General features: G+C 35.8%; 1 protein-coding gene across 4 annotated transcripts in view; it reads right to left on the minus strand.

Annotated features, from left to right (window-relative positions):
* SLC44A1 (solute carrier family 44 member 1) overlaps positions 1-20,250 on the minus strand; it is a 161,988-nt gene that overhangs the window by 68,327 nt on the left and 73,411 nt on the right. For all 4 annotated transcript variants that reach the window (XM_016156074.2, XM_016156072.2, XM_036218268.1 and 1 more), the window contains 2 exons: positions 13,866-14,002; positions 1,928-2,021 (listed from right to left, as the gene is read on the minus strand). In XM_016156074.2, the coding sequence (XP_016011560.1) occupies positions 1,928-2,021; positions 13,866-14,002 (231 nt within the window). The remainder of the gene's footprint in view (positions 1-1,927; positions 2,022-13,865; positions 14,003-20,250) is intronic.

Below are 20,250 nucleotides of genomic sequence, written 5' to 3' on the forward strand. Positions count from 1 at the left end.
GAATTTCTTAGGGACAGAGACTAGATCTTACTCATCTTTTTAGATTTGGTATCTGATGCTAGTGGGGTACAAGGTAGTGTCTCAAGTTTTTATTAAAACAAATTCGTTTTCTGATCCTTTCACTTTGCTTGCCAAATACCGAATGATATTTACAGTGTCATAATTTATCTTCCTTCAATCAATTATTTCTTCTTTACTTTCCAACAGGCTAAGTTCAGACAAGAGAGATTAAATACTTAGATTGTGAGGTACTAACATAAGTAAAACACAAGGATTTTTAAACAAGTATAAACATGGTACATAGTTAGTTTTCAGGTGGTACAGGTTCATCATTGCATCTTGGATTGCTGACACATCAATGGATGACCTTGTTAGAAGCCAAATCTGTCCATCCCTAAAATCCGAGCCCCTAATACTATGCTTTGTTTTCTGGTAAATGGCCGTAGGATGCTACATGTGAGGTGGTTTGTGTGTGTGAGTGTGTGTGTGGGCGCGCACATGCAGCCAAGACTAAAGCACCCAAAATAACCAAGAATAAGAAGTCCTCAACATGGTAGACTCAGAAATCAGAGGCAGAGAAAGATTTGCAGTAGGAGCCTCCCAACCCCTGTCCCCCACCCATATTATACAGGAGCAAAGCAACCTTGTTCTCATACCAAAGTTTTCTGGTTATCCTTTTATAATACATCTGTGCCTTAAAATAGTGACTATACTCAAAATATGTATTAAAACAGGCGTTAGCAGTTGAGTAGTTAAGAGAACAGGGCTTCTTGTTTTACGTTGATAAATTTTCTCCAATGACTCTATTCAAAGGACCTCTTTTTTTTTTTCTTTTTTGCCTGTCACAGGCTCCCTAATATTCTTGTTTTCAAGAATGGAATCTCCTTACCTATTGGTCTAAGCCCATAATTTGTAGATCCCTCTTATTCAGTATCTTTTAAAATAGTCCCTTTACTTTTATGTACAAAGGCTTTAAATTTTAACATCGATAGTAACTTGACAAGACTAAAAGCTCAAATCAATTTAACTGATATATCCTTTGTCTACTTTTCAACAGAACTTTTCAACTTTGAATTAATAAAGCACGAGTTATTCCCATAAGCAATCCGAAGGAAAAGAAGACAATAGATGAGTCTCAAAATTTTAACCAATAGCTTGTTATATAATATACTGAGATATAATAAAAGCAGTGTCAATTTAATAGTATACCTGGAGAAGCTGACCTCTGTCATACATGATTAGTGATACACATTGAGGTTCTCAAAATCAGATGTGCTCCAAATCCCATACACCTAATTCTGAGGATGTATCCTACAATGCTTGAAAATTTATGTCCTTTCTTAAAAATCTATAATTTTAAAATTTGCTTCACTTATAATTACTGTGAGATTTTTCCTCATCCTTGTATCCATTACATGCAAAAGGTACTTAATAATAAATGTCTGTTGAATAAGACCTTGGATAAGATATGGCAAACAGCCTATTATAGAGAATGTACCTATAGGACACAGCCTGAAATAAACTATGGAGAAAAATCATTGGCATATTTTTTTTTTAAATAATCTCCATAAATATTACTAGGGTCAACTTCAAAGAATCTTTAAAGATTGTGAGACTTGGCTTCTGAGTTTATTGTAGATTTTATAATTATTCAGCAGTTCTGCATACTTAAAAATTATGGCATTAAAAAAAAATGAGGCTCCAAAAGAATTTTAAAATACCTGTAATGAGAAAGTCGTTTTTATTTTTTTTAAAGATTACATTACATGTTGTCATTCCTATTACTACTGTTTAAATTTTTATGTAGAAGTATTGGACCTAGGCATCTGGTATCATCATATGATCTTTTTCTCAGAATAACATACACAGTTTAAAGTCTACCTATAAAAACAAAAGTCACAAGTTAACAAAATATAATAAAATTTACCTCGCTGGAACTGGTAGTTTGGGGCAAAGAACAGAAGCTTTTGAAGACGTAGTATACTCTGAAGGCTTTAGGGTGTAACTACACAGTGCTGAACCTGTTGAAAGAAAAGGTGTCTGTTAGCTAGCAAGTAGAGTCTGAATAAATGCTCTTATTAAATCTCTTATTAATGCACTTTTTTGTGACTATTAACACAACATATACAACTTCCAAACATTCTAGAACATTATAGAATAAGAATCTGATTCAGTATCAGTCCTCAATTTATTAAAACTGATTCTTCGCCAATAACTTACATACAAATTTTAATTTGTAATATTAAAGACAATAATAAGTACCAGAAATACCTTTATTGAGTGTCAGATCCTAGGTATATACATATATACACATACATACATATATATATATTTTTAAGAATGAACTTTAATTCTAACTGACTAAACTGTGTCCAGGAAAGTCTCCAATCAAATAAAAGAAACATAATAAAACTCTCCTATTGAATAAACGAAGAATTTTTGTCAACCCAAGTGCTTCTGCAGATTAGGCCAAGAGCAGCTCATTCCCAAAGCTGATGCTGTCCCCCACCCAAGTTTCTCATCCCAAGAAGAGGGTTAGGAATGGGTGAGGAACCCGTCTCCTCCTCCCATCATGCTGGGAACTCTAAGAGAGTTACTGGTGAGGTGAGCCTCTCCTATCACCACACACACATACACACACACGTGCACGCACACATACAATATTATTTACCATAATCCTATAAGGCAAGTATTATTAAACTCACTTGACATAGGAAGCTATAAAGGCTAAGAGATAAGGTAACTAACTTGCCCAAAATGACACAGCTACTTAGTGGAGGTGAGATTAAACTCTAGATCTCTTCGACCACAAAACCAATACTCAACTACACAAGCCGCCTCTCTTTTCTATGCTTTCAATTGGTAAATATCGAAAATTTTGCATATAGCATATGTGTATTCAGATAATATAGCCCTTTTTTTTTCTTATTTAAAGGGCAGGAAATGCTAACTAATACACTGAACTGATAAAACTGATAACTTGATAAAAGGATCCTCAGTGTTCAGATTGTTTAAAACAGTTTAAATTCATTCCTAGATGTTATGCAACCATTTATTTCTCTGACTATATGGCTAGTATATATCTAAACAATACATAAAATTCAGATGAATACAGTCCATTAAATTCTTGGTAAATCTTATTTTATTGACCTGTTAATTTTGTAATATAGCAACAAATATATAGTAAGGTTTATTGTGCAATAGGTATTAACTGAGGAGATCTAAGCTGTAGTCTAATTTTGCTGAGGACCTACAGCATTATATCAAGTAAATTGTTTGTGTTTTATTAATTGACATTCCTACCAGATTACTAGTTTGTTCAAATAAGTTATTATTAAACAGAACTAGAATAGCTTTGCATTTGTATTATAGCAATAATGGACTTTTCAATGTACTACCATGGAAAAAGTTTAAAATATAATGTGAAGTGAAACTGGCAGATTTTAACATTGAAATGATTATGGAAATGTCATATGAAGATGTGAGAAGAAAGTTAGAAGGGAATATAGAAAAAAGATTTGTTGGGACAACAAAATTGAGAATGATTTTATTATATTATATTTTGTCCTATCAATCAAAGAAAATTTTAGAAAGCCACAAACCTGTATTTAATTTAGTAATGCTGCCCACAAACCAGGAACCAACTTGCCAAGTGTTTATATATGTGGGTTGGTTTAGCATACATTCATAAATACATGTAGAATCTATTTTATATAAAGATAATTCAAGTAATTTGACCATGTAAAATGTTTTTAAAGAGATACTTGAAAGTAACATGGCATTGTTCTTCTAAATTCTTTAGCTTCTTAAGACAGACCCAATAAGAAACTAAGTTTTTGAAATTGTTTTTGATCACTTTTCCAATTTTAATGACTTTTTTTTAAGTTAAGCAAAATAGTAACTATCTAACTCTTCTAAAATTAGTCTTTCATGTGTGAATATAATGCCACTTAATTCCATTTACAGCAATTTTAGAGAAGACATCACTGCCGTGGCAAACAAACATTTTGGATTAATCCCTGAAATGGCTGGGAGCCCCATTATAGAATTGTGCATGGAAAAGTAGCAACCGTGCCAATAACTGCAGAGCACCCAGTGTGATCATCATCTTCCTGATCTGAATTGTCAACTTATTTCTTTCACAGTCCAAGATGGAATCGATTTGCACAATATAAAAGGCCCTAACTAAAGCACTTTGTGTCAGAGCTGTCAAACACACTGCTCCATCTGAATTCAGTGAACATAATCTCCATCCCCACCCTTTCTTCATTTAAAAAAGGAGGTCAGCAGGTGCAACAGAGTTCAATTTTATAAATACTTTCCCAGGATAATGTTCAATGAAAGGATAATAGCCTTATCTTTGATGGTATTCTGGGACACAGGCCAGTACTAAATAGATCCTGTATTAAATAGATTAAAGGAAAAAGATCTTTACAACGTGTTAGTAGTAACAATCATAAGAAACCTTATACTCCTTCCTGCTCAAAAGGTTGATGGATAGAGAAGCCTCAGTGAAGAACATTAAAACAACCCAATAATGGCAAATGTTTTACAATTGTTTTTCTTTTCCTGTTTATTAGCTAATGCATTTTTGGTGAACATTTTTAAAGTAGCTATCTATCTTATTTTTTTTAACTATGGGAAGTATAAACAACACTTAGCACAAAAAGTTTAGTCATAAGCGATAAAGACGGTTTTTCTTCGAATGCAAATAGCAGGGGAAAACCATACTTGAGTAATGGAAAGTCTAAAATAAAAAGAAAAAACTTAATCTAAACCACAGCAGAGGCAATCTATGCAACTCCGCCAATGTTATTCAAATGCCATTAAAATGAGTGATCTTAGGAACTTCACTTTTGTATATAAACATTTATCTTGGTAAATGGTTGCTATAGCCCCAGAATGTTTAAGTACAACGATTTTTCAAATGCCCTATAATATTCAATTATTTATTCTTTAGCTCAATATCACTTATAACAACTCCCCTAAGAGGTATGTTTCCATCACCACACTCTAAACAGTACAGATGAAAAAAATAAGTAATACTTCCAAGGCCTTATAAGCAGTCACCTGCAAATCAGAAATAGAATCCTTTACTCCTAGGCTATGGTGCTTCTTCTGCGTCATTTTTAATAATCATAAACAGACAAGTATTCAATAAGCTCTTGGGCAAAAAACCTAAGTTTGTTACATTGATACTTTAAAAATAACATGTCTAAAAAAATTTTTTTTCTACCACCCACTCTCCAAATCTGCTCTGCCTCCTCCCATATATTTTCAATCCTGGTTATGGCTCCATCATCCACAAAATCCCCAGGGTGAAATGTGGAACTCATCCATTCTCTTCTTCTTTATACACCATCTTCCTATTTCATTCAAGACATTCAAGATGCTAAGTCCTGACAACCAGTCCTTTCTATGTTATCTCAGACCTTCATTATCTCTTACTGAGTCAGTTAAACTACTGTCCCAGAGGGTTTCTCTCTCAATCCAGAATACAACCTTCAGAATAGTCTTTGCAAAATGGGCATTAGTCATATTCACCCCTGCCCTCAGGATAAATTCCAAACTCCTTAGCTTCAAGACCCTCCAATAAGGCCTCTACCTAGAACTCTAGACTCAACTTAACAAAATATACTACTTACAATTGTTGACTGTTTAACAAGCTTCCAGGACTTTTCCCAGGCTGTTCCCGGTGCTTGGGCTGTCTTTCCAAACTGGCCATTTGAGTGTTCAAGTTTGAGCGGAATTTCTACAAACTACTCTAGAGTCACCTCCTCCGGTAAGCCTTCTCTGACACTCCCCCAGCGAATCTATTTACTGCTTAGCTCTATTATAAAACAGCACATTATTTTGTAACTTTTTGATTTATATATCATCTCTATTTTTAGGATGTCAGTTCTTTGAGAAATGGGACCTTATGTCTTCTGCATCTCCTGGCACATAGACAGTACTCAAAAGCCATCTGTTGAATAAAACAGCATGTACTGTTATATTCACTGCAAAGTATACTACCTAAAACAGGATTTCTCAGCCTTGGTAAGGACATTTTAGGTCAGGCAATTCTTACTGTAGGGGTATATTCTGTGCATTACATGATGTTAACAGCACCCCTAGTCTCTATCCACTGGATGCCAGTAGCTTCCCCTTAATTCCTCACCCAGTTATGACAACCAAAAACATCTCACAGGGGTAGGAGTGGCAAATCACCCTTAGTCGAGAACTAGTGATCTAAAACACCACACTGTTTGAAAGGGGGAAAAAAAAAAAAGACACAAAACAGAAAGTTGGTAAATTAGAGGCTAATTCTTCTTGCTTTAAAATTGTTACATGTGCTATCGCAGTAATATTTGTAGGATATACTTCAATAAAGAGAAACAAATTCCTTAAAAAATATGATTTAGAAAAGTCTAGTTAATAAAAAAAAAAACTCAATGCAGAATAGTTCTCATTAAGAGAAACAAATTACATTGCCACAGGAAATCCAATGAATTTAACCCCATTCTCTAATTAAGAAAGTAATATATATTTATATCCTGGAAGAATGCAAGACAATTTCCAAATTCAATTTCTAGTAACCAGTGAAAAGTATGAACATATTTGCAATTTCCAAGAAGCAACATTTAACTAGCTGGTGGCATGACATTATCTATCAATCACTACTGGCACACACTTGGCACTCAATAAATATATGCTGAATGAATTAATTTTGGACATCTATGTGCAAGACTTCTACTGGGTATTGTGGAGGACAAAGAGAAGTTTGACCATCTACTATAAGGCAAGTTCCTTAAACATGGGAATGTACCACGTCTTTGTTTCTTTGACATTTACTTAATAAGTGCTAATTATTTGTTGAACAAGGAATTAGTTTAAATTGTATACTCAAATGTAAGAATTTTCCTCTTTTTAACAATCAAGCTACCTTTGCTGGTTTCTGACTTAGAAGCAATTAAATCAGTTGCTAGGGATGATCATTTCATTCATTTACAAATAATATCAACTATAATCTTTTGATTCACTGTGCCAAAAGAATCTGTACTAACTTTGTGGTTTAAGTTATATTGTTACTGACTGATAAGAAAGAGGGTAAAATACTGAATATTTACAGATACTAACTCTAAAAAACTGGATAATGATAATCAAAAGGCTTATTAGTATTCAAAGATTTTATATGAATGGATCACATAATCTTTCAAAGTTTTCAAACAGCAAAACACTGAAAAAGCACCAAGCTGCATGACTACTCAAAATGTGAACATGGTCCAAAGGGCAGGTCATAAATCTCTCAGAATTTATATAAAATGCAGTACATTGAAGAAGTACCCGTAAGTGGGAGGGCTTTTACACATGCTATAAATAGGGCACACACACAAAAAAAGGAAAATAAGATTTCTGCCAGTTTACTACTATGTTAGGGAAAACAAGATATGTATTATAAAATAGTCTGACAAGAATAATGCAAAAGGTAATAAAGAATTCCATGTGAAATATTAGCAACCACTGAGAACATGCAGTCAGCTCCTAACTTAATCAGAAGTGATTCTCATTTCTAAACTGCTGTTTAGAATTCAGATTGCAAGTGGAAAGAATAAAATGTCATGCGAAGCATCTGGCACAGTGCATGGCACAAAGTAGGAATCAACAAATGCTATGCTGAAGCAAAACGCAAGGCTTAAGTATGATTTATCTACTCAGACTTGGATGCCCACACAGAACAATGGGGACAGTGAAGTAAAGCGAAGGGCTGATTGGCCAGAGGTGGTGATCGGGTCAGAATTAGAGAAGGAAGAGAGGAAGGGGAGAACTGTCTGAGCAAACGTTATCTTCACCACTTGTCATGGTCTGGCTGGGTTGAGATGAATACTTCATATAGAGATGGAGTTAGCAGCAGAGGGAGGATTATTTGCCCCCCTACAATGTACACATTCTTTGGATTTTCAAAAATAATGATAAAAAAAGGAGGAAAAAAAACCTGTTTATCAGAAACTGTACGGAAGGAAAGCTGATGAAATTCATGCTCTGTTGAAAATAAGAACTGAGATGGGAGCTCTCGCCAGCTGGTTTTGGTTTCTCTGTAGGGTATAAGGTTAGAAAAGAAAGAACAAGAGGGCTTCAGAGAAGAACGGGTATGAATAATGACCTGGAGAGTATGTATAAGAGAGATAAATGAATGAATAAGATGAATTATTTAACAGATGAATAAAAAGAACTGATTTCACAGCAATTTTGGTTAGATTGAAGCTAAACAATTTACCTACTGGTAGCAACATGGATACAGAATTGAGCAAAGGATAAAGTGCATTGAGAGAATGAGAAATTACTAAGTGTCAATAGAGATGAAGAGGGAAATTCAGTCCATTGTTCTTTCAAAAAACATTTATGAATAGCTACTATGTGAGGTACTATATGAAGGCTTGGGTATTTCGAGATGAACAGAGCATGATCTGGCCCCCAGGATGCACTACTGCAGAAAGGTGATAAACAAAGAACCAAAGAAGTTTAATACTGAGACGTTATGGTATTTGACTTTATTTTTTTAAAGATAATTTTTAAATTGTTTTATTCTCTAGCATCAAATGTTTATGATTCTGTGTTATATATTACAATCCATAATGATAAAATGAGTATTTGTACACCTTCCACCCAACTCATATACAAGGACTTATCCTTTTATGTTCATCTAAATTCTTCTGTTTGCCTTTCCAAACTGTAATATGGCAGCTTCGCCATATAACAAATCTAATTTCCAGCTATTTTTTCCAAACTTTTTATTTTAGACATACTTCACAAAGCATTCAACAAACTTGTTTCCAAGAAAATAACTCCTCTTTCTTGTATAAAAGAAACAAAAAAAATGAGGAAATAAATATTTCATTTGCTCAATAAATGCTTTTCCTACAAAGAGCTTTCCTTTAAAAGGTTTTAAGAATTTGTTAAGGTAATAGACATTCACACAAATAGATGGCAGTAAATGCTAAAAAGTACTTTCAAATGTCACAGAAACTTAAAATTCTTTGAAAAGGATTGATATTATCCTTCAATCCTGGTAAAAAAAAAAATGTCATTTTATGTTGCACTTAAAAAAAAGGCTTAACATTATTATTTAAAAAGTTACAATCATTCTTTCTTTTTCAAGACCTGTTAAATGTAAAATACACATAACAAAAATTTACCATCTTAGCCATGTTTAAGTGCACAGTTCAACAGCATCAAGTACACTCACATCGTTGTGCAACCATCACCACCGTCCATCTCCAGCACTCTTCATTTCTTGCAAAACTGAAACTCTTTACCCAAAAAACAAGAACTCCCCATTCCTCCCTCCCCAAAGACCCTGGCAACTACCATTCTACTTCCCATCTCTATAAATCAGAATATTCTGAGTACCTCATATAAAAGAAATCATTCAGTGTTTGTCCTTTTGCGACTGGCTTATTTCACTCAACATAATGTCTTTGAGGTTCATCCATACCGTATATATGTCAGAATTTCCTTCCTTTTTTAAAAAATTGTGATATAAACACAACAGAAAATTTACCATCTTAACCGTTTTAAGCATATAGTATAGTAGTGTTAATTATTTGCACATTGTTGTGCAACAGATTTCTAGAATTTTTTTACCTCGTAAAACTGCAGTCTATACCCACTGAATATCATCTCCCCATTTCCCACTTCTCCAGCTCCTGGTGACCACCATTTTGCCTTCTAAGAGTTTGACTACTTTAGATATCTCATGTAAGTGGAATCATACGGTATTTGTCTTTTTGTGATTGGCCTCAAGGTTCATCTATGTTGCAGCATGTAACAGGATTTCCTTATTTTTTAAGGTTAACTAATATTCCACTTTATATATATGTACATATACATATATATGTGTGTGTGTATATACATAGTGTGTATATATGTATATGTATATCACATTTTATCTATTCATTTATCAACGGACATTTAAGTTGTTTCTACATCTTGGCAGAAAAATCCTTCAATAAATCTAAGTCTGCAGACATCTCTTTGAAATCCTGTTGTCAATTCTAAAAGTGAAATTTCTGAATCATATAGTAATCTATTTTTTTTAAGACTTTATATATATATGTGTGTATATATATATTAGAGTAGTTTTAGGTTCATAGCAAAATTGAGAGGAAAGTACAGAGATTTCCCATATACCACCCGCTCCCACATATGCATGGCCTCCCCTATTATCAACATCTCCCATCACAGTAGTACGTTTGGTACAACTGATGAACCTATATCAACATGTCATCATCATACAAAATCCACAGTTTACAAGATGGCTCACACTCGGTGTTGTACATTCTGTGGGCCAAACGTATAACACAGGTGTATCGATCATTAGAGTATCATACAGAGTATTTTCACTGGCCTAAAAACCCTCTGTGGTAATTCTATTTTTAATTTTTAGAGGAAATGCATACTGTTTTCTATAGCAGACACATCATTTCACATTTCTACCGACAGTGCACAAGGATTCTAATTTCTCCGTATCCTCAGTAACACTTATTTCTGTTTTGTGGGTTTTTTTGTTTCTGGTAGTAGCCATCCGGTTGGGTGTGAGGCGGCATCTCAGTGAGGTTCTAATTTGCATTTCCCTCATGACTAATGATGTCCAGCATTTTTACATGTCCTAATTATTAACCATTCATGTATCTCTTTAGAAAAATGTCTGTTCAAGTCCTTTGACTGATTTTAGATTAAGCTGTTCGGTTTTTTTGTTGTTAAGCTGTAGGAGTTCTTTATATAATCTGAATATTAACCCTTTATCTGGATATTATCACTTATAAAATTTACAAATATTTTCTCTCATTCCATGGGTTGTCTTTTCACTGTTATATCCTTTGATGCACAGAAATTTTAAATTTTGGTATTGTCAAATTTATCTATTTTTTTCTTTTGTTGCCTGTGCTTCTGGTTCATATCTCAGAAATTATTGCCAAATTCAGTCATGAAGCTTTGCCCTATGTTTTTTTTTTTTTTTAAGAGCTTTATAGTTTGTTCATGCATTTGGGCTCTTTCTTGGACTTTAAGCAATTTTCTCTTACAAATTTGGAAATTTCCCATTAAACCTAAATTATCCTTAAAGATAATGAAAGTAATGACTGAAATCTATATATTGGAGATCAAAGGGCTTGTTTACTATCTAACAGAAACATAGCTGTAACAATATGTGGACACAGATAACAATAAATTATCTCTTCCTTCCAAATCAATTTACACCTCAAATGATGGAAAGGTAAAAGGGAGAAAAATAATGCAAAAGCAGAGAAAGAATGATCTCAGTGACAAAAGTAACACTGAAATTAATTCTTACCAGGTCTAATTTTAAGTCACCAATCCAAAGAACAACATAGATTCTTTTGAGAAATTTAGAATTTTCAACTTAGGGTTGCTGTTAAAATTAAAGTGTTTAGGCCCCTATACCAAAGGTTCCCTCTCTATTATAATTTTACAGTTTTCTTACTTACTTTTTAAGATTATTATCTTCTCCATATTCCATTGCTGTGCTTTTGATGCTACCATTATTATTACTTTTTTTAAATGTCCAATATGTTGACTCATTCTGCAAGCAGCTTAAGCATGCCTTTGCGGCTAGGCACCAATCTAAAAAGTCTGTTTTCTGAAATAATGTTCTTGAACACCTACTTTGTCCAAGACACCGTGGGAAATACAAAGCTGCCAAACTCACCAGAAGAGTCTAGCACGCCAATAGGGCCGCATGGGGTGTTTCTCCCCAACAGACTGTCACAGCAGGTGATACAGCCAAGAAGGAACTAGCTCTCTTTTGGCCTTCTGGATGTCATGTCTGTTTCAAGGGACAAAGACTCACATCCAGTAGGTTCAAGAGAACATGTCAGAAGATAGTTCCACACTAGATCTTAGCTTTAAATGCCAGTGTAAGACATAAAGGCTTTTATTATTTTTTTACCACTAACTTCCGAGCAGGGGATTAATATGATTGAAGCTCTAGGAATATTAATAGGCAGCATATTAATATGCAAGGGAACTAGAAGTAGAGAGAGACTGTAGGCAGGAAGAATATTACATTCCATTGGTGGAATAATAATAATAATAATTATTATTATTATTATTAAAGAATAGCCAATACTTTTTTTTTTAAGCAATGTACTATTTGCCAAACACTGTTCTAATCATTTCTCATGTATTGATTCCTCATAACAGCTCTATAAGGTAGTTTAGGTACAAATAGTATCCCTACTTCATAGATGGGGAAACTGAGAAATGAAGAAATCAAGTAACTTACCCAGAGTCTCATAGCTATTAAGTGGAAGGACCAACATGTGAACTCAGATCATCTACCCCCAGAGCGTATACTCTGAACAACTCAATGACCCCTCCTCCTGGGTAGACTGTGTATGCTCACATTGTCTAAAATTTTAGAAAAACCCTTAAAGAATAACTCATCCCTCCCTCAGAAATCTGATAATGGCAAGGCTGATAGTTCTGGTATTAGACTCAGCAAATCAGCATATCTGAGGATATCACATGGAAACAGAAAACGAGATCTTAGAGAGTAGTTGGTACCTCTTTATTCAGTGCCCACCAAGTGCCCCGTATTCTTCAGGCATCATCTCATTTAATCCTCACAACAATCTACGAGGGGGCATTGTTTTAAATCCACATTTTTTTTCAGATGAGGAAATATAGACTCAAAGAGGCTATACCTTCTGCTCCTCATTACGGAGCCAGTCAGTGACAGAAGCAGAATTAGAATCCAGATCCAAACTAAGCCCATGCTTTTCTAACTATCTTATGCTAAAGGCATTTAGCAGTGGGACAGGAATACTGCCAGTCTGTAGTCCTTCTGCCCTCAGAAGGCCAGCACCGCCATCTGAAAGACTCTGGAGCCACACTGGTGGGTATATAGCTGTGTTTCCAGGTTCATTCTCCACCCAGCTAGAAGTTATACCACATGGATGCCTGAGTCAGCCCTTGTTTGAAGGAACTAGAACTAGCCTGTGAATTTGAGGAGGACTAAGGCAGCTCTGAGAATTGCTGCATATAAAACACAAACATAAAACCTCATGGAAGTTCAAAAACACAGGGCGTAGGCGCTATCAGTATGTAGCCCTTCATGAAGAGAGGCTAAAAAAAAAAAAAAAAAAAAAAAAGAATGTCTGAAGAGAACTGAGGCAAGAGCCAAGGACAGCACCTGGATATTAGAAACCCAAGGGAACCAAGCTAGAATTCAAGAAATTGACTATGCTTATTTTCTCAGCTAATTTCTACATGTTTAACCTCAAAGTTTCCCAAAACTTTATTCTTATAAAAATGGTTAAGATATAATGTTACATTAAAAAAGCAAAGCACAAAATTATATACAACAATACATTGGAAAATGGTGGAATTTTGGTTTTTACTTTTTTGTTATTTTCTTCTGAACTTTTTAGATGTTCCGTAACAGATATATATTACATTGTTATCAGGGGTAAAAATAAAATATACTAATTGAAATACTTTTAATCAATACTTAGGAAAAAAAATTACCTAGAGTAGTCTAATAATTCCCAAATACTCAAACAGGCTCCATCAAAATCACCTGAGATATTTGTTAAAAATACAAATTTTCAGAGCCCAAAGACCTATTCAATTAAAACTTTGTCGGGCAGGGCTCAGGACTTTGGAGTTTTAACAAGCTCCCTAGGTGACCATAACATTTTTTTAATCCAGGAAGTCCAAAAGTACTTTCAGTTCTCTTCTTCTTTTTAAGGTTGTTTGATGACTTATTTAATACTAGGGAAAATTTATATTGGACTGCAAACACCTCATATTTAACAGTGAGAGTCACTGACTAGGGTGCAGATGCGGATTGCCTTCTGTCTCACCATTAACGTCTGCAAACTTCTGAACATCACTCAGGGTTTTCAGTTCTTGTCTTGGACACGCTGCTACACACAGTGCTACAGACTTAATCTTCCGGTTTATCAAGTCCAGATTGCATGGATCCAAAAAGAATACATACCTATAGCATGGAGAAAAATATTGAGATATTACTTCATAAAACATATTCTTGTTCACTGTATATGTGACTAAGCCTAAAAGCAAAGAACATTTCTTCAAAACTCCTTCACAAATTTAATCACAGATGAACAAACATTTCACTAATCTAATCACAGATAAGATTCTTTTTAAAGAATAATTGCTCAAAAATATACTGTTAATGGTGGGGAGAGAAGAATTATACGACTCACATTTTTCATGATCTATTTTTCTTATTAAAAATTTTTATCATGTGTATTTATAATTAACAATCATTTATTTTTCTAAATAATTAATTTTAGTTTTATTTTTTTGTCAAACTTGTATCAAAAAAATTGCTGGAATATCCCAAGACTGCTATATAACATGAATTCGAGTTTATAGCTTATATGTAAACTTTAGTTAATAAATATGTAATTATAAAAAAATACATTATGAAGTTAAATATATAAAGTTGAATGGAGACTAGAGGGAAATATACCAAAATTTTAACTGCAATCATCTCTAGATATAAGAATAAAGTAATTTTAATTTCCTTCCTTTTACTTTTTAGCATTCTCTTTTTCTAGAAAGAATGCAAATTACTTTTGAATTGATAACTATAATAAGATTTGTTTCTTTAAAAAGTCCATTTCATATAAACAAAATAATCCCCCAATCCTAAATTATCCCTTTTCTATAGTATACATTTATATTTTAGAAAAGGGAAGATTAATTAGAAATAATAACAATTTTTTTTAATGTTATAAAGTATAAGAGATGACAAAGATTACAGCTGTTATCATTTGCCCAAAGAGGCATTAAGAGCCAAATGTTCTTAACTGAGATAAGCAAAATCTAATATTATGGATCAAGGGAGGGAGTACAAATAGGAATGCTCTTATGCAAGATAAGAGTTAAAAAACCTCCAGTCCTGAGTTTAATGGTAACCAGGTTCATGGTAAGTTTTATCTGCCAATAGCTTTTCCCACATTATTCAACTCTGTTGCTATACAAAATATGATCCAAATTAGGAAATATCACAAAATACAAGGATTAGGTGAGAACACTGAAAAACAAAAATATAAAGTCAATACATGTGCTGGGATGAACAAAATAAAGGAATACTAGGAAAAAAAATTAAATAGAAAAAAAGTGTGTGCATGTGTGTCTGTGTGTGCGTGCACACACGAATGTTTGTGTGTGTCAAAGGGGGCGGGGACTAGAAGCCCAGCATGGAAGTCAGGTATCAGCTACAGACCACCAAACAAAAGGAAAGAAAAAAAAACAAATTTTTTGTAACTCCGTTAGTGGCTCCAAAACCATTAACGTTCTATGTAGATAAAAGGTAAGAGAAGAAGGCAGGCTGTGATGTGGAAGTGAGATTCACGAACTGCTTCTGTGGCTCATGACAAGGAACTAGGGCACAGAGGAAACTTTCTATGGAAACTCTGTGTGGAAGCAATCAACCCCTAACTCTCCCGCCATCTGTCCTGTACATCTTATTGGGCATGCCAGAGGCCCTGTGCAACGAGTCACACAAGGCCAGCCCCTGGCCAGGGGACAGTCAGGTCCTCGAGGAAAGTATCATAAAACCTTTGTATCATTTACCACCGCCACTAATAAGAATAATACTATTACCAATAAAAATAAAACTGGTTGCCAACATTTATCGAGTACGTACTAAGTACCAGTGCATTGAACCTTTTATATATATGTATTAACTCATTTATCCTTACAACAAATGGGGGCAGGTGGGTACAGGAACTGGGGTGAGGAAGAGGAGTTAAGGGCAAGTTTCCAAGTGATGAGCAAAGCTTTGAGAAATAACTGGAGAAACCATGTGACAGTAGAAAAACAAGCTTGAGGAAAAGGAGAGAAAGCGAGGGTTCCAGAGCCTTGCAGCTGGATTAGTGCCCTGCCTTTTATAGCCTCCTGGGAACAGATGCCTTATCTGATTGCCCTGCAAGTTTCTGCCCTGTCCAAGGCCAAAAGTGCCCCCATTATATTTCCAACTTCTTTTATATCTTACAGCACATTCCCTTGATTTGTCATAGTGACTAGGCTGCAACTATACCACACCTGGGTAGACCAATCTGAGCTTGCTTTCTGGTTCTCTTTCCCAATAGGTCTCTGACCTTGGGGAATACATTGATCCTTCTGAGTTTCAGTTTCCTTATCCATAAAAATGCATACCACCTCCTTTACAGTTTGTTGTAATGTTATCAGTAATGTGCATGAAGCGCCTGACATGCAGCATATATACTCAGTAATTCGCGTCATTAAGAAAACCATTTGCCTTTCACAAATTTTACCTTTGATAGTAAGGCACACGATTCAACACTTTCTGATACGAGCATAAGACAGTACAACACATTAATATTTAACTACCACTTGGAGGAAAAATCTGTGTGGGAGTATTCATGACTATTAGGTCATTAGCCTTGATAAGCACTGAGGAAGCTTCCAGAACTGACCTAGCACAAAGAAAACAACACAAGAGGGAGAGAAGAATTCTACGATGACTATAACACTGTAAAATCAACCACGCACATTTTTTTTTTTTTTTTAGCCTGTTTAAGGTTTGGAAAAATCTACTTCCACAAAACTAAAAAAATAATTTTAAATGCCCTCCTCAGGAAATATACTCACATACACACACACCATTAGACTCAAAACCATCACCTACCTCTACAGTCTAAGTACATAGTATACTTAATTCCTCACACATTTCACATATTCAAATGCACATACACACAATGCATGTGTGCACACTTAACTGTTTTAAATAATTTATAGGCCATAGATTCAGATTTTCTTAACACTTACTGGATGTATGGGTGCTGGGAACTGCCACGTTCATGACTTTATTTGATCCTCATAACAACTCTGGGAGAAAGGCCATTACCATTCTACAGAAGACAAAACTGAGACCCCCCCCCCCGCCCCCACCACCATCACCAAGGTAATAACTACACAGCCCAAGAAAGCTAGATGCCAATGCATGAATTCAAACCTAGTATGATTCTGAATTTTACTGTTTCCAATCTGCTCTATTCTCAAAATATTTCCTATAAACCCAACTGATAATGTTAACTGTCCTATATTAAGTTTGTATATTGTTTCCAGCATTCTGAAGCTCATCCAATTCCTGGAAACATGTTTGTAAGTGATTACATTTAACTAATTCGTATTTAACTAAATATTTACAACTGTTTGTATCAATTTACGATTCGCTGAAACTGCACTTTCCTGCCTTTTGATTTGAAAATGCCCTTGGCCAGGCCTATATATCCTTAGTTTCAGTTTTAACTTAAAACAAAATGAACTCTATGTGGCAATTTTATTTTTTTTTTGAAACTGGAATAGCCAACTCTCAAATAAGCATGGCATTGGCAGACCAGATTATTATAACTGACAAATCTACAGATGAGAGTTTTCAAATCGAGAGGGTGAGAGACACCAGGTAAGAGGCCATAAAACATTCTAGAGCAGTTTCTCAAAATACGGCCTATTTTCACTCTGTCATCAGGCCAATGGTTGGGAAAGGAAGGGGACATATGAATTTTTAAAAAGCATCTTAGGCAACTCTGATTATACACAGTCATCCCTATGCCCCATCCTTTCAGGGTGGAGAACCAGTGTCATAGAAAACCCATAAACTTAAGTTAAAGGTAAATTTCATTGCTATCCTCAATGAGTCTCTTACTAGACCTATTAATAAATTAAAAACAACTTTAAGTTTCACATCCTTCAGAGGAGCTGGAATGAATAAAATCACAAAAGCAGGAATTAAAGAAGGAAGAGAAGCAACGAGAAAAAAAATGCTCCCCAAACTAAACCGCCTAGACACCAGTATGCATTGGCAGGTACAACACCCATACAGCATGATCACATAATACTGAGAAGAACATTTGCAAAGAGAATTGCTAAACAGCCTACGTGAGCTTTGACACAAAAGTTAGGGAATGAAGAAAAAAGGCTCAGACTAAAAACTGTAAAGCAGCCATTACAGAGGATGTAAACATGTCATACGGTTGAGGTGGTTTCTGGGAATTACTGAAGGACAGGGGAAAAAAAAAGATAAATTCACTTAAAAATGAAATTCCTGAAATACAAAACGAGTTAATCCCAAAAGAACAAGAGAGGAAAGATATCTAAACAAAAGGTCTATCTACACGGTGAACTCGAGGGGCTAGATGCACCAAGGATAAAAATGAGACAATGAGACGACAGAAGGGCACTAAACCACGCAAGTTTAGGAAAGGGGCCAAGAGGCACGGAAAAGGGTGACCTTTAAAGCTGTGCTCAGGGCAGGAAGATGACCATGGAATGATTTAGTGCAGATAAAGATGCCCGAGAAGGTTCGAAACTAGTTTAAACCTCCATTTTGCTATCGCTTTCTCCCCAGAAGATAGGGTAAGGTTAAGAAAGTAAGATGACTCAAGAATTTACTTTGGGCCACAAAGCATTCTGGCACTGCCCTCACACATCCTAAATCAAGCGGGAACTGAGACTTAGAAGTTGGTCAACAAACCGAAGGCCACCCTGACTTGAGCCCTGAGGAGACTGATTCCCAAGTGATGCTCTTTGCGGCACGGCCCTTCCCACTCAAACCGGACAGGGAGAATAAACGTACTGGAGAGTCAGTTATAGACCAATCGGAAACTGGGTCAATCTTGTGGGAACCCAGAGCAGATGAAGCCCTACCTGGACATGGAAGTTCTGTCTTTTATGTGGTATGCAACATTCCCATCATAAGGATTAAATAGGATGATATGAAAACACTTCATTCATTAAACAAACATTGCTAAGTATTTTCAACGTGCCCACTCCTGGGCTAGCCCCTGGGGATGTGAAATTCATTAAAAACAACAACAACAACAACAACAACAACAACAACAACAAAAACCCAAAACAAAAAAACAGTTCTCGAATGTAAGTGACTTACAGTCTAGAAAAGAAAAGACAAATATACAGAGTCATTTCACAATCACATGACATATGGCAAAGTTGAGATGGCGGAGGAAATGGTGTAATTCTGCATGGAGGATAAGGGGTTAGAAGAAGCACTCTAGGGCAGAAGGCAGTGGCAGTATCTCAGCCACATTTTGAAAGGGAGTAGGAGACTGCGTGTGTAAAAGCACAGAAACATGAAAGGACATTATTTAAGGAACTGTGAGTAATTTGATAAGGTAGACCTCAGTACAGGACATCAAAGGGCTTTGTGCCAAGGAGAAGCAGGGGATGGAAGCGGCAGCCATTCTCAGAATCCGGAGGATCTTATAGCTCTACTCCATCAGGCAATGCGCCTTCAGATGGCCATGGCACAGTGATGGCCAGGTATAACCAGCCCCTCAGGTTGAAGGCCAGAGAGAGGAAGGCTGGGGCACCAGCGGTGCTGCTCCAGAGACAAGCCTTTGCCATTAAATCGCCTCCTGCTGCCATGGCAACTCTCTGCGGCAAGGCTTTTTGGAGCAAAGGGTGGCAAGCAGATACTAGGTCTGCAGGCCGCCTCCTGCCGAATTTGGCTTCTCTCCTCTCTAATCAGGACGCAAGTACTGCAGCACTAAAGCTGGAAAGCTGGCTGAAAAATCCCTCTGTCGCCTTCTGATTTAGTGATTCCTGACACGTGTTTTCCCTAGAGAGAAATAAAAATGGACCCTGGTCATTATCTCAATTATTACCTCATACCAATTTACAATTTATAGCCCCTTTCTACAGAGTATGGTGCTGTTAGTGAATTATACCAAAAGGAAAAACACGACAGCCTAGCAGAGGCTTCTGCTATTGCTAAATATAGACTGCAGAAAGCCCGGGATCCATCCACCACCCACAGTGGAATTTTGCCAAGAGGAAGCCTCTTACTTCCTGTGTGAGGTGCCAGCAAGGCAATTCCAGTCATCCTACTGGGGTGTGGCCCAAGTGCCCCACGAAGGGCCGTGTACAATGATAGAGCTATGGGGCCAGCACACTAAGGTTGGTAAAACCCAAACTAACTCAACACAACTAACTGTAATACATCATAACTAAAACTTTGTTAGCCCTCAGCTTTCCGGAACGAAGCTAAGGGGAGAGAGAGAGAAACAAGCTGAGAGTAGCAATTTGTCTTTAAAACTGTAACTCTAGAGAGTGGCCAAGAGAGCTATATGATGTTCATAGTGCCCCCAAGACCATGTGGACACAGGCTAGAGGACAAAAAGAAAAGGAATGAGGCGAAGCAGACCCGTGTGGCTGATGACAGTGATGTTC

Source organism: Rousettus aegyptiacus, unplaced genomic scaffold, assembly GCF_014176215.1.
Source record: "Rousettus aegyptiacus isolate mRouAeg1 unplaced genomic scaffold, mRouAeg1.p scaffold_m13_p_3, whole genome shotgun sequence".
NCBI lineage: Eukaryota > Metazoa > Chordata > Mammalia > Chiroptera > Pteropodidae > Rousettus > Rousettus aegyptiacus.